Below are 12,588 nucleotides of genomic sequence, written 5' to 3' on the forward strand. Positions count from 1 at the left end.
AAACCCAAGATCACCATCTCCTTTTCTCTAATCATCAGACAGAATGGCTCTAGTCAACTTGCAGGACTATTCACATTGTATTTTGACAGCAACAGATGGACATGGAATCTTGAATATTTCTGGGTAAGATTCCAGTGATAGATATAATTTTGTTGGCTTTTGCCCATTTAAGTTATCCTAGAGTTCCTGAATCCATCTGTTATATGGCTTTCTAGGGCGAGGGGAAAATGTGGGATGGGAGTACGAACATGGAAAGGCAAGATTTGGGCATTAGGAGAGAAGACTACTTCCTCCCCTTTATAAAAGGCCAGAATAGGGTATGAACTATGATTCTGAACATGAAATAGAATGTCACTAGGAGAATAATTATCCTTTCATAACTCCATTCCTGTAGTTGCAGAAATTAAAATTATTTTCAAGCAAAAAAACCTGACATTAAAGACAATGCGATACATATTAGAATGGTCAAAATCAAAAACAATGACACCACCCAATGCTGGTGACAATGTGGAGCTACGAGAACTTTCATTCACTGAAGGTAATGAAAAGTGGTTATAGCCATTTTAGAAGATAGTTTAGCAATTATGTTGTGATTTTTCAGGTCTGATCACAGGCAATTACAAAGATATGACAGTTAATTTTATGTATCAATTTGGCCTATAGGATGCCCAAATAGTATGCAAAACTAGTTCTGGGTGTGTCTGTGAGTATGTATCTGGAAGAGATTAGTATCTGAGTCAGTAGACTGAGTGAAGAGATTTGCCCTTAAAAACAGTAGGCATCAGCCAATCCATTGGGGTCCCAAATGGAACAAAAAGGTGAAGAAAAGGTGAATTCTTTCTCTATTCTTGAGCTGGAATATCCATTTTCTCCTGCCCTTGGATATCAGAGCTCCTGATCCTCAAGCCTTTGGACTCCGAGATTTCCACCACAGGACCCCTAGTTCTCAGGCTTGCAGACTGAGACTGAATTTCACCACTGGCTTTCTTGGTTCTACAGCTTCCAGATGACTGATGGTGAGACTTCCAGGCCTCCATGACTGAGGGAGCCAATTCCTATAATAAATGTCCTCATTATATCTGAATTTATATTCTATTGGTTCTTTTTCTCTGGAGAACTCTAATACAAAAACTTCTACCTGATAGGTCACAGGGGGAAACGGTCCACTCCACACCAGACATGGTGCATAGCCAGGGCACTCTAGTCTCTGAAAGGATATGCAGTCAATGTCTTGGCCAACTTAGCCAGCATTATCTTTCACATGTTTATATTCCTAGCCCTGGTGCTTTCATTCCTAGGTTTCTTTATCTGAGCTCTAGGGCACAGGTCCTTTTCAGGTGCTTCTGCCAGGACCTCTTATGGGGGTCGGAAGAACTCTTGAAAACATTTTTCTTCATTTGACTTAGCACCCAGCTCTTTTCCATTTCGAGTCTTTCCACCTCAATCCCCCAACCCTGCCCCCAAACCACAGCCATCTCAGGGTCCTTAAACTACCAGAATCTTTTGTTCAGGGCTCCTTCAACAGTGAGATGACCCCACATATATGCTGATCTATCTGACCCTCAACCAATGTACCATTCCATGGGTGAAATGAAGCAGATGGAGTTGACATTTTCTCGAGTTTTTCACTCTTGCTTATATCACCACAGTGATTAAAGGCTTAACTCTTCCATTTTTGACTTGTTTCTCTAATTGTATACTCTAACACCTAATAGCTCAGGTCTCTCTTTTGCCCAGCTCAACTGAGTTCCTGACATTTATCATCCTATCCAGCAGTCAGGCTCCTTGAGATTTACCCAAATGAAATGAAAACTCGCGTCCACAGAAAAACTTGCACACTGATATTTGTAGTGGCCTTATTCATAGTTGCCAAAACTTGGAAGAAACTAAGATATCCTTTAGTAGGTGAGTGGATAAACTGTGGTATAAGGAGACAATGGAATATTATTCAGAGCTAAAAAGAAATTAGCTATCAAGCCATAAAAAGACAAAGAGAAAACTCAAATGGGTATTACTAAGTGAAAGAAGCTAATCTGAAAAGGCTATGTACTGTATGATCCCAACTATATGGTATTCTGGAAAAGGTAAAACTATGAAGACAATAAAAAAAATCAGTGGTTGTCATGGGTTACAAGGGCCAAAGAGATGAAGAGGCAGAGCACAGAGGATTTTTAGGGCAGGGAAACTATCAGATACTACTAGAATGATGAACAGATGTCACTATACATTTGTCCAAACCCACAGAAGGTATAACATCAAGAGTGAATAGTATTGTAAACTAGGCACTTTAAGTGATAATGATGTGTCACTATAGGCTTGATTATAACAAATACACCACCGTGGTGAGGGATGTTGACAGTGGGGTAGGCTGTTGTGTATGTGGGGGTGGGAGTATCTGGGAATTCTGTATTTTCAGCTCAACTGTGCCGTGAACCTAAAATTTCTTTAAAAACTAAGGTCTAGTGGGGCACCTGGGTATCTCATTGGTTAAGCAGCTGACTCCTGATTTTGGTTCAGGTCATGATCTTGTGGTTTTTGAGTTCAAGCCCTACACTGGGCTCTGTGCTGACAACATGGAGCCTGCACGCGATTCACTCTCTCTCTCTCTCTTTCTCTCTCTCCCCTCTCCTGCTTGCACTGTCTCTATCTCTCCCAAAAAAATAAACATTAAAGAAAAAGTCTATTGAAAAAAATCTAACCATAAAAAAATGTGCTACTATTATGTATCAGCCTGTTAGTGAGATTTTAGAAAATTTTAAACTAAAATATAAAGTAATATAAATGGTATTTGTAATTCAAAGGGTTATATTAATATTCATATCTGAGATGGTCATAAAGTGACTGGCAATATTTAATGCCTGAGTGGGAAGAGACCTGGCAGTCAGGAAGTGCTTAAACACTCCTTTAAAAATAAGACCACTAATTTGTGTTTTGATAAAAACTCTGTGACACACTACTATGTAATTTAAGAGAGCCTTTGTTTCTTAGTCACCGAGGTTGGGTAAAGCTTTTCCAGAAAAGACAAATAAATTCAATTTGTAGTTGAAATAAACTGTATTTTGACATCAGTATAATACGGAACATGATCTTAACAAGAAAATAGAGAAACAGAAATTCTGGGGTAGGACAGATGGAAACACTGGCAGAGAAACAGGTAGCTGCTGAAGAGTTAGTAGAGATCTAAAATGAAATAAAAAGGCACAGTTTCAAACTACCAAGATGACCCAATTGCCATGCCAGGCCAGACCAAGGAATGGCTAAAGACACCCTACAGAAAACCCAGGAAAATTACAGTGTTGTGACATGTTTACGTTGGCGAAAAAACAAGGTAGGAAGTGGGTAGAAGTACCAAGAAGGAAAGTTTTCCATTCACAAAGTATTCAGAGCGAAGGTAAATTAAAAGAGACAATAACATTTAAGAGTTACTTTCTAGCTAGGAAAATCTACTGTTAAAAGAATTTGATTATAGTATTTTAGCTATTAATGCAATTTACAAGACAAATAAAAGGTATGGTATATTGTAAATGAGGGAAAATGTTTTTCTTTGGTGCTAATAAAAATTAAATCAATAAAAAACAAATGTAAAAATTTTTAGATACTTAAAAAGTAGACAATGCTTTCTTTACAAAACCCATATTGAAAAGTGTATTTTAAAAAATCTATTTGAATTCATATTCTAAGAGTTTCTTCTGTCTTCTCAGCAATTACTGCATACATATCCATTCCACCAACCCATCCCAGGTCTCCAGGGTACCCTTCCATCTGAGATCACCCCATACACTGAGTACATGAAAAGCTTCAGATGCTCTGAGGGTTAGGGAAGAATTGTAACACATGTGGTTCTGGTCCTGAAGAGCTAAAAATCTACTTTCGAAGATGGGACTAACATGCAAGAAAGAACATAAGATGGAGTATAATTAAATGCTATGCTGAATTGTATTGATTAAAATCTTATAGGAATGCAAAAGCGAGAGGTGAGTATGGGCTAGAATAATGGGGAAAGTTTGGGAAAAAGCTGTCTTGCCCTAGACCTGAAAACAGAAGCACCATTTAGGGAGATAGAGCCAGGGGAAGGAGGGAACCACATGAGTGACTTTATTTCAGTACAGAATAAGTCAGTAAAAACAATAGTGTGATGAGAGTATGGGTATTAATAAACTATTGCAGGAGTAATGGTTCATGATCAGATTTCCTTATCTCCTAACCTTTATTAATATATACAAACTTAATCCACATAATCCAGCAAAGAATTAAAAAAAAACCACTTCTTATAACACATAAGAAAGTAAACGTGATGGTTTTATTAAAATGTTTGGGAATTATTCAGAAATGGATACCATGTATCTGTAGTAAAGCAAAAGTTTCATTCAAAGAACAGCCATTTGACCCCATCATTTCAATGGTTAAATTTTAAAATCTATATAGATAATGTTCATATTGTTATTCTTCCAATATGAAATTTTATTTATACTTAACAAAATCAAGGTAGGGCTTGAGGAACGGAAAAGGTGATGTAAGAACCAGCCTGCACTAGCCCTATGGTCTTGATCTGGCTTCCTAACTTCTAAACGTGGAGGTTGGGCTGAATCTCTGAAGCCTCAAAAAAATGCAATGTTTGTAGGAAATCTATTAAGTGGTTGAATACTCTACTTGCCTGACAAACTACTTTCAAAGTGAATGAAAGCTTGGTTCAAGGTAATGAAAGAAAACTGTAAGAATACTTTTGTTAAAAACTAAGTATGAGATACTGACAGTAGCTCACTACTGGGGCAGAACAAGAATGAAGCAGGGCACTCGGATCCAATCCCAAGTTCTAAACTGCTTAACTGCGAAGAGCACTGGAATAGAGTGCTAGAGCCACTGCACCCAAGGTAGACTGGATAGTTCAAAACCAGAGACATTTATTGTTGAAGTGCTCTAGAGTACATAAGTCTGAAGTCAAGGTGTTGATGGAGCCACGTTCCCTCTCAAACCTGCAGGGAAGAATCCTTCCTTGTGTCTTCTAGCTTCTAGTAGGCAGGGCTTGTTCCTTCATAGGCTCTGAGGGAACATCTGTCTTTGCCTTTCTCCTAGTTTGTGGTAACAGCTAAAAATCCTTGCTCCTTGGCTTGTAGATGCATCATTCCAATCTGTGCCTCTGTCTTCAAATGGCATTATTCTCCCGGTGTGTCTTTACATCAACTTTCCTCTTTGCATGCCTCTGGGCCGCCCAAATTTTCTTTTTTCTTTTTCTTCTTTTAAAATTTTTTTAATGCTTATTTATTTTTCACAGACAGAGAGAGAGCACAAGTGGGGGAGGGGCAGAGAGATAGGGACACACAGACTCTGAAGAAGGCTCCAGGTTCTAAGCTGTCAGCACAGAGCCCAACATGGGGCTTGAACCCACGAACCGTGAGATCATGTCCTGAGCTGAAGTCCAACGCTTAACCACCTGAGCCACCCAGGTGCCCCTAAATTTGCTTTTTCTTATAAGGACACTAGTCATATTGCATTACAGGCCCACCCTATTCCAATATGACCTCATCTTAACTAATTATATCTGCAACAAGCCATTTCCAAAAAGGTCATATTCTGAGGTACCAGAGGTTAGGACTTCAATATATCTTCAGGCCTCATTATCAGTGCTTGTAAAATCAGGATTTTAGACTAGATGCAGTGAATCTTAACCATTTTTGAGGTTATATATCCTTTTAAGAAGATGATGTAAATTATATGCCTCTGGCGTAGGGAAATGCACATGTTCACAATGTTTTGCACAGCATCAGGATGATCACAGGCCCTTTGAAGTCCTGCACTGAACCCCTAGGGAGCTGCCGTCACTGGCGGAAGGCTCTTTTAGTTTCCCCAAGCGCACCATTCTTTGAGCTACAACTATATCACCTACAGCTCCAAAAGAATGCGTGCAATGCCCATAGCCTCAGGTAGTGGAATTCATTTAGGATTTTTTGAATGAATGGGCTTGAAACTACTAGCTATAACTGAACATCATCACTCTGGATGCCGCAGGCAGTGCATCATGATTCAGAATCCACTGAGATAGAATAAAAACTTGACACCAAAGTTCCACTTGGAACAAACTGTCCACCTTCCTCTTGTCCTTCACCGTGGCCTAAAATGTAAGCTCATTTATTAGTACTGCCTCCCACGCATACTGCCCAGTCCTGTTCTGTGTCCTCTTTCTGCTATTCCTCTCCCTCTTAATCTTTTTCTTCTGAGGAAAAACTCCTTTCCCGCTGGGCCCAGCTCTCTGCAACCTTCAGCAGTCAGGTGAGGGGTGCCATGGCTTCTGATATTACCATAAAACCTCCTTTCCCTCAAAAGTTCATGCCATACGTCTAAACCTTCATCATGCTCCTTCATCACTGCCATCTATGCACCATGATGGCAAGCAAATAGCAGGCACTCAGTAAATTCTGATTGAATGGTTGATTCTTTGATAAATGACTGAATAAAAGCTGTTTTCTTGGTCATTCTTCTGCGTTTAGTTGAGGCTTTTAAAGTCTGGCCCACTGTGCTCCCTTCTACATCTTTTCCTACCATGATTCTTGGTGAAGTGTCCATAGAGGACCAAAGAAAAATCCCACCTCCTGTACAATCTCTTGATCTCTCCAATGACTTACTTACCTTCCTTTTACCTAACTCCAACCATCCGGGTCACACCCATAACTGCTCAATATCCTCTGTTTGACCACACCTCTGATGCTTTAAAGTCTCATACACCCTACCTTGAATCCCTTCATACTCTGATTTCCCCACAGTCTTTTCCTGGCCATGCTTCCCTCCCTACACATTCCAAATCACTGTCTCAAAAATGCACTCAACACCCTCCACCCTTTTGCTTCCCTTCGGTTCTGCCTAATTCATTTGCATGTGGGCCTAGCTTGGAGCCATATCATTATCTGCTTCCTTTGTATGCCTGGACTGCAGTGTGTGGCTCCGAAAATCCTAACCTTGAGGCCTGGTTCTGTTGCCCACTATTAGTCTCTGCAGGACAGGATCTTCAACAGCTGGACCAGCTTGTCCTAGTCCATGGTCAGCCATCTCTCTCACACTCCCCAGGCATTCCCCTAAGCTCCCTAATCCTACCATGCCTCACCCACAGCAGACAACCTTGCCTCCTCCTGTATCAGACATGCAATTCCTCCACTTCCCATCTTCTCCACCAATCAACTAGTTTACTTCTGAAACCTGCCTAGTGCCTTCATCCAGGACCTGTACCAACTTTTATTCCTGTTCCATAGGACTCCTAACATCGTTCCATTGCCTCTGAGCCCTTGTTTCTTCGATCATTTCACGCAAAAAATACTCATCAAGATTACTACATAACAGGCCCTGTTCTAGATGCTGGGATACGGTAGGGAAACCAAGACAGAAAAAATCCGGCCTCTTGCTGGGTGTTAGGGGAGTCGGTATGAAGAATAAACAAACAAAAACTTCAAGTAAACAGGATAATTTATCTTTTCATAGATCTCATCAATGGAACACGGGGGGGAAACTAGTGTTGAACCTTGAGGGACCAACTTAAGACTGGCTGAGAAGTAAATCCTCAGTTGGTTCTCTCCAGCCTCCAGTGAGCTCTTGTCTTATTCTAAAGACAGCCATCCAACTTTCCTTGTCCCTCCACTAACCCCTACCTACATCTTTCTTCATCCCTGCTCTGCGGTCTTTAAAGATTACTCTACATGTGCTATCTCTACATACTTTCCTTTTTATTGATTTTTAAAGTTGAAACTGTAATACATATAGAAAGCAATGGGAACAACAACAAAACTATAGAGAAAGCTCTTATACTTCTTACCTGTCTGGTCGCTCTTCAACCCATCGCAATCCAGCCTCTGCTTTACCCTCCACTAAACCATTCTGGCAAGGGTATCTGATGATTGTCCCCCTACAGGGCCAAGTGAATGGACATTCCCCCTTTACCTTATCGTACTCAGCACTCTCAACCCCCATTACCTCCCCTGGCTCAGATAACACAGTTTTGTGAGGTTACAACACAAGCCCTTTCTTCTCTGATGCCTTAAACACTGATGTTAAATGCAGAGTTCTACCTTTGTCTATCTTCTCCTTCTATAAGCACCCACCTTAGGTAGGCTGACCATGTAATTCTTATGATCCTAACAGAGGGTCTTTGAGAGTACAAGATGGCAGTATTAGTAATTATTACTCTTCATTAGCAGGTGTAAACCAAGACTGTCCCATACAAATCGGGATATATGGTCACCCTGCTGAGGTCACATGCAATATTCTGGTTTTAACTAACACATACCTATTAAACATTTGTAAAACTAAATCTGTAGCCTTGATACTGACATTGAGCTTTGTTTTCCAAATCTTCAGGTTATGATTTCTCACAGATCGCATAATCAGTAGGGCCAAAATTTAATCATTTCCATTCTTAAAACATCCTAATCCTCATTTCCTAGCCAAATTACACATATTACCTAGTCACTCAACTCCCCAAACTGGGGACTATTTTGGACTTCCTATTCCTCCTCACCCGTATTTAGTCACCAAGACATGCTGATTTAATTTTGAACACTTCTCTGATCTTTCATTTTTCCCTGAACAACTGTCATAACCTTTTATCTGGATTTCCTTGTTCTACTCTTGTCTCCTTTACGTCTGTTCTCCACAGTGCCGCCAGAGTGATCTAACAATGATACGTCTGCTCTGAACCCTTCCGGAGCTCCCTATTATTTACAGGATAAAGACTTTCATCACGATCCTATCCCTGTTCACTTCTTTGGTCTCATAACCTGTCAATCTCCATTTGCACACTAATACCAAATTACCTGCAAACACACACACACACACACACACTCTCCCCCATTAAGCTGTTTCTCACTTTTAAGCATTTGTTCATGCTGTCCCTTCCACCTGAAATTCAGATCCCCTTATTTAACTTGCTGACACTTACACCATTTTCTCTAGTCACTCACAGCTGACCCAGAGGGGAGTTCAGTACCTCTCCCTTAAACTTACATACTACCCATCCACACCTCAACCACAGCACTGGATATGTTAGTTTGAAATTAATTATGTCAGTCTTTCCTGCTAGTTGATAAACTTCTTGAGCATAAGGGCAATGACCCTAAAACTTAATAGTCACCCTATTTTTAGGAGATCTCATCCACTCTTATGGATTTAAACAAGCAAATTAAAATAAACTGGTCTAAATATTGAAAGGAATAAACAACTTCATTACTCCTGCATTTTTCCACATGTGCGCATATGTTTTATAACATCAGTGGATGGACTGAAAGTGTGTAAGGGCTTCAGCTGCCAAAAATTCACCTGTTTTATGAAACTGATTTCAAAAAGTAGATCTCAGCATAGGAGACAGAATGATTAAATTACAAAATATACAGTTGTGATACACCAAAGTTAAGAAAAGAGCAAATACTTAATTGTTTAAGACTACAGAAAATCAGAATATATTTCAACAGTTGTTTGCATTGGAATATTTTGTGAAAATATCCCAAACCATTTTTTTCTAAAAGAGTAAAACTCATTCCTTTTTTTTAATTTACATTCAAAAATTCATACTACTAACTAATTTGGATGTAAATTTTAAAAAATAAAAAATAAAAAAAAATTCATACTACTTTAAAATGAGAGAGTAGTATTGAATATCCTAAAATTTAGTATCCATCAACACTACCCAAACATCTTTCTCTACTTTCCAGATGTTACCTCTTATAATTTCCATGTTCTTATATGATTAGCTCTGACTCAGAAAGAAGGAACTTTCCACTTTGTCTGTCAAAACCCAAACTATTTGACCTTCAAGGCACAGAAAAAACTCACAATTTTTAGATAAAATGTGGTGCTCCTGTCACTTATTCATTCAAGTAATTTTGGGGGAATTAAAAAAGTATAATCTAAAATTTTAAAGAATATTATTAGCGTTACCAGAGGCATAAGAAGAGCATCTGGCACAACTGGTATTCAGTGAGCAAATAAAGAGAGCCACAAAGCAATGGAACAGTCGAGATCATGAATGACTCCAAACAGTTTATGTTCTGCTGACAAAGTCCTACTCTTATGATAGTTTTTTTTTTTTTTTTTTCCTATTTAATCATCACTCTGTGCAGTCTTTCCTAATTATACTTTGGCTTACAAATCTTGTTTTGTGAACAGTGATTATTTTTCTGAGAAGGAAAACAATTTGAGGTATTTCGAAATTTAAAACATGCTCTGGTATTTTCTTCAAGCTGAAGATTACAAGGGTACTCACAACAGACAGGCACTGGCTTTCCAGCTATGGCAAGCATCCCAAGGTAGATCTGATGAGATAGGAATACGTCTACCATTTGGCAATGTACTGAAAAATACATTTGGCCAAAATATAACTGAGAAGAAGTTAAAATATCTTTAAATGTAATATTTATTTTTTATTGGCAAGTTGTTGATACTACAAAAATAGCTCCAATCGCCTGATAAATATCTTTGAATACTCCCTACCTGTCAGAAGGTGGAGCTCTAAACATATCTGAAATATTGGCTTTTCATATGTGCTTTTCACAAATGTGTGTAATGAGGAGATTAAAGCAGGAGTAAAGTCTTTGGAAAAATAGTTCTGAAGAATATTCCAATTCCCTCAGGATAAAATCACCCACATCTCCCAATATGTACATAGTTAACTAACAAAAAAGATATTTAGTATGCTCCTTTGAAACTTCAATATATTACCTACTATAATAAGGTAGGTATGGTAATTCAGAATAAAAGATAAAATATATTTAAAAGATAAAACAATTTAAAAACTCAGGACCACCTACTTGAATGTAGGCAAGGTCATTAACACTTACAAGCATCTCGGATGTAGAGTAACATGGCTATGAAGATATAATCAACTAAACTCAGGCTGAGGCCATCTGCGAACAAGGCATCCCAGACCACCAGAAGATCCTGCAGGGGGAACTCTCGTCCAAACAGTAGCCGGACCCACCGTCTGCAGAGAAACAAAACCAAAATTCAGAAAATAGTACTTTTGAGAGTAATATAAGGAAGAGTCATTTTCTACTATAACTGTGAAAAAAATTATAATTTTTTAACTGATCACACTGAGCAAATATTACATACTGAAAATACAGTAAAATCCAAGTTTCAAGCTTTCAGATCAATTTTGTAATTTTATAACTGGGCCACAATCATTAAAGTCTATTCCTATATGTATAAAACACTAGCAGAATATTTGAAAAGGGTAGAAATCTTTCATATTTAACAGAAATCCCAAACTCAAAATGCAAAAAGGACAGTGAATGCACACTGGTCTGACAGTCACATCATATGTAAGGTTAGGATTAAAAAATAGAATTTTCCAAAATTTTATGAAAACTACTCATTTTGTTATTGTTGTTGTTGTTATTGTTGTTAACTGGAATTTTGCAAATGATTGTACGTACAACAAATTAACTATAGCTAAACAGAAAACTGCATTCTCACATTTCACTCTTTAAAATATTCATTTTAAAATTAAATGTGGGAAAAAACAGGTATCTTTATTTTGGTCAAGCACAGATAGTTATTTCAAGCAAAACAAATAGTGATACTTTATTTTTAACTTTAGAATAGATATACCTCATCAGTGAGGTTATCTTTTTAGGGATGTTCTAAAATACATGGCCAGGAAAATGGGACATCTGTGCTATAAGTAGACATAATCAGCTTATAAGAATACTCAACAAGGTCTGTATATAATTATATGTCATAAACAGTTATACTTTAAACTTTCAATAAATGCCTGTAAGCTATTCATAAGTAATTCTTATAAGAAAATTAAAATAATTCACTTTGATATGTTTTTATCCATTTACCTCTAATTTTATATAACACGGCTACACTTTCCTTACACAAGACTTTCTCCAGGAATTTGAGCTAGAATTCTACGTGGTTCTGGCACATAACAAAGAAACAAAAATTCCAAATTTCGAGTATTCCAAATAGTACAGAATAGAGGAAATTCTTTAAAAAATAGTTAAAAGAGATCACCTCTGTGCAAAATTAGAAACCAAATATAACCATCTGTGGGGTTAAAGTGAGTCCTCCCCGCCAAAAAATTCAAATACTTTCTTCAGGGAGTATTATATTTAAGGATGAGTCAAAGCTGTGACAATATAGTGTATAATCACACATAGGTATCACAGTTATTAGGAACCATATGATCAAATACTTAAGTTTCATTCATATTATCAAATTAATCAACAGATTAAATTGTATTTTCAGTTACATCTTAAATTATGATACTCAATTTTTCAGGAAAAAGATTTAAAGCCTAAGTAACATTATCTTTTTAAAAGTGTAACAGTATCATTTACAATTTTTATCTATCTTTCAATTCTCACTCCACTGCTAATATGAGGTGTCTAAATATATACATATATTTTTTTGGTCTAATATTATTTGTAGTTATGTGGCTTCAGGAAAAATATTACTTCTCTCCACACTTCTAACTCTTTCAAATTACAAATGCCAATATTTACTATTTTAAGAAGTACAAAAATATCTCTAGATTAAATAGTTTGCTCTTCTTGAAATGACAAAGAACCAACGAGTCTCACAAGGAGGATCAGGGGAACCAGA

The 12,588-nt window shown here is 37.7% G+C and overlaps 1 protein-coding gene across 17 annotated transcripts in view; it reads right to left on the minus strand.

Annotated features, from left to right (window-relative positions):
• The window catches only part of TBC1D5 (TBC1 domain family member 5), a 539,941-nt gene that overhangs the window by 129,816 nt on the left and 397,537 nt on the right, over positions 1 to 12,588 (minus strand). For all 17 annotated transcript variants that reach the window (XM_045503738.1, XM_045503736.1, XM_045503731.1 and 14 more), the window contains one exon: positions 10,815 to 10,957. In XM_045503738.1, the coding sequence (XP_045359694.1) occupies positions 10,815 to 10,957 (143 nt within the window). The remainder of the gene's footprint in view (positions 1 to 10,814; positions 10,958 to 12,588) is intronic.

Source organism: Leopardus geoffroyi, chromosome C2 (genome assembly GCF_018350155.1).
Source record: "Leopardus geoffroyi isolate Oge1 chromosome C2, O.geoffroyi_Oge1_pat1.0, whole genome shotgun sequence".
NCBI lineage: Eukaryota > Metazoa > Chordata > Mammalia > Carnivora > Felidae > Leopardus > Leopardus geoffroyi.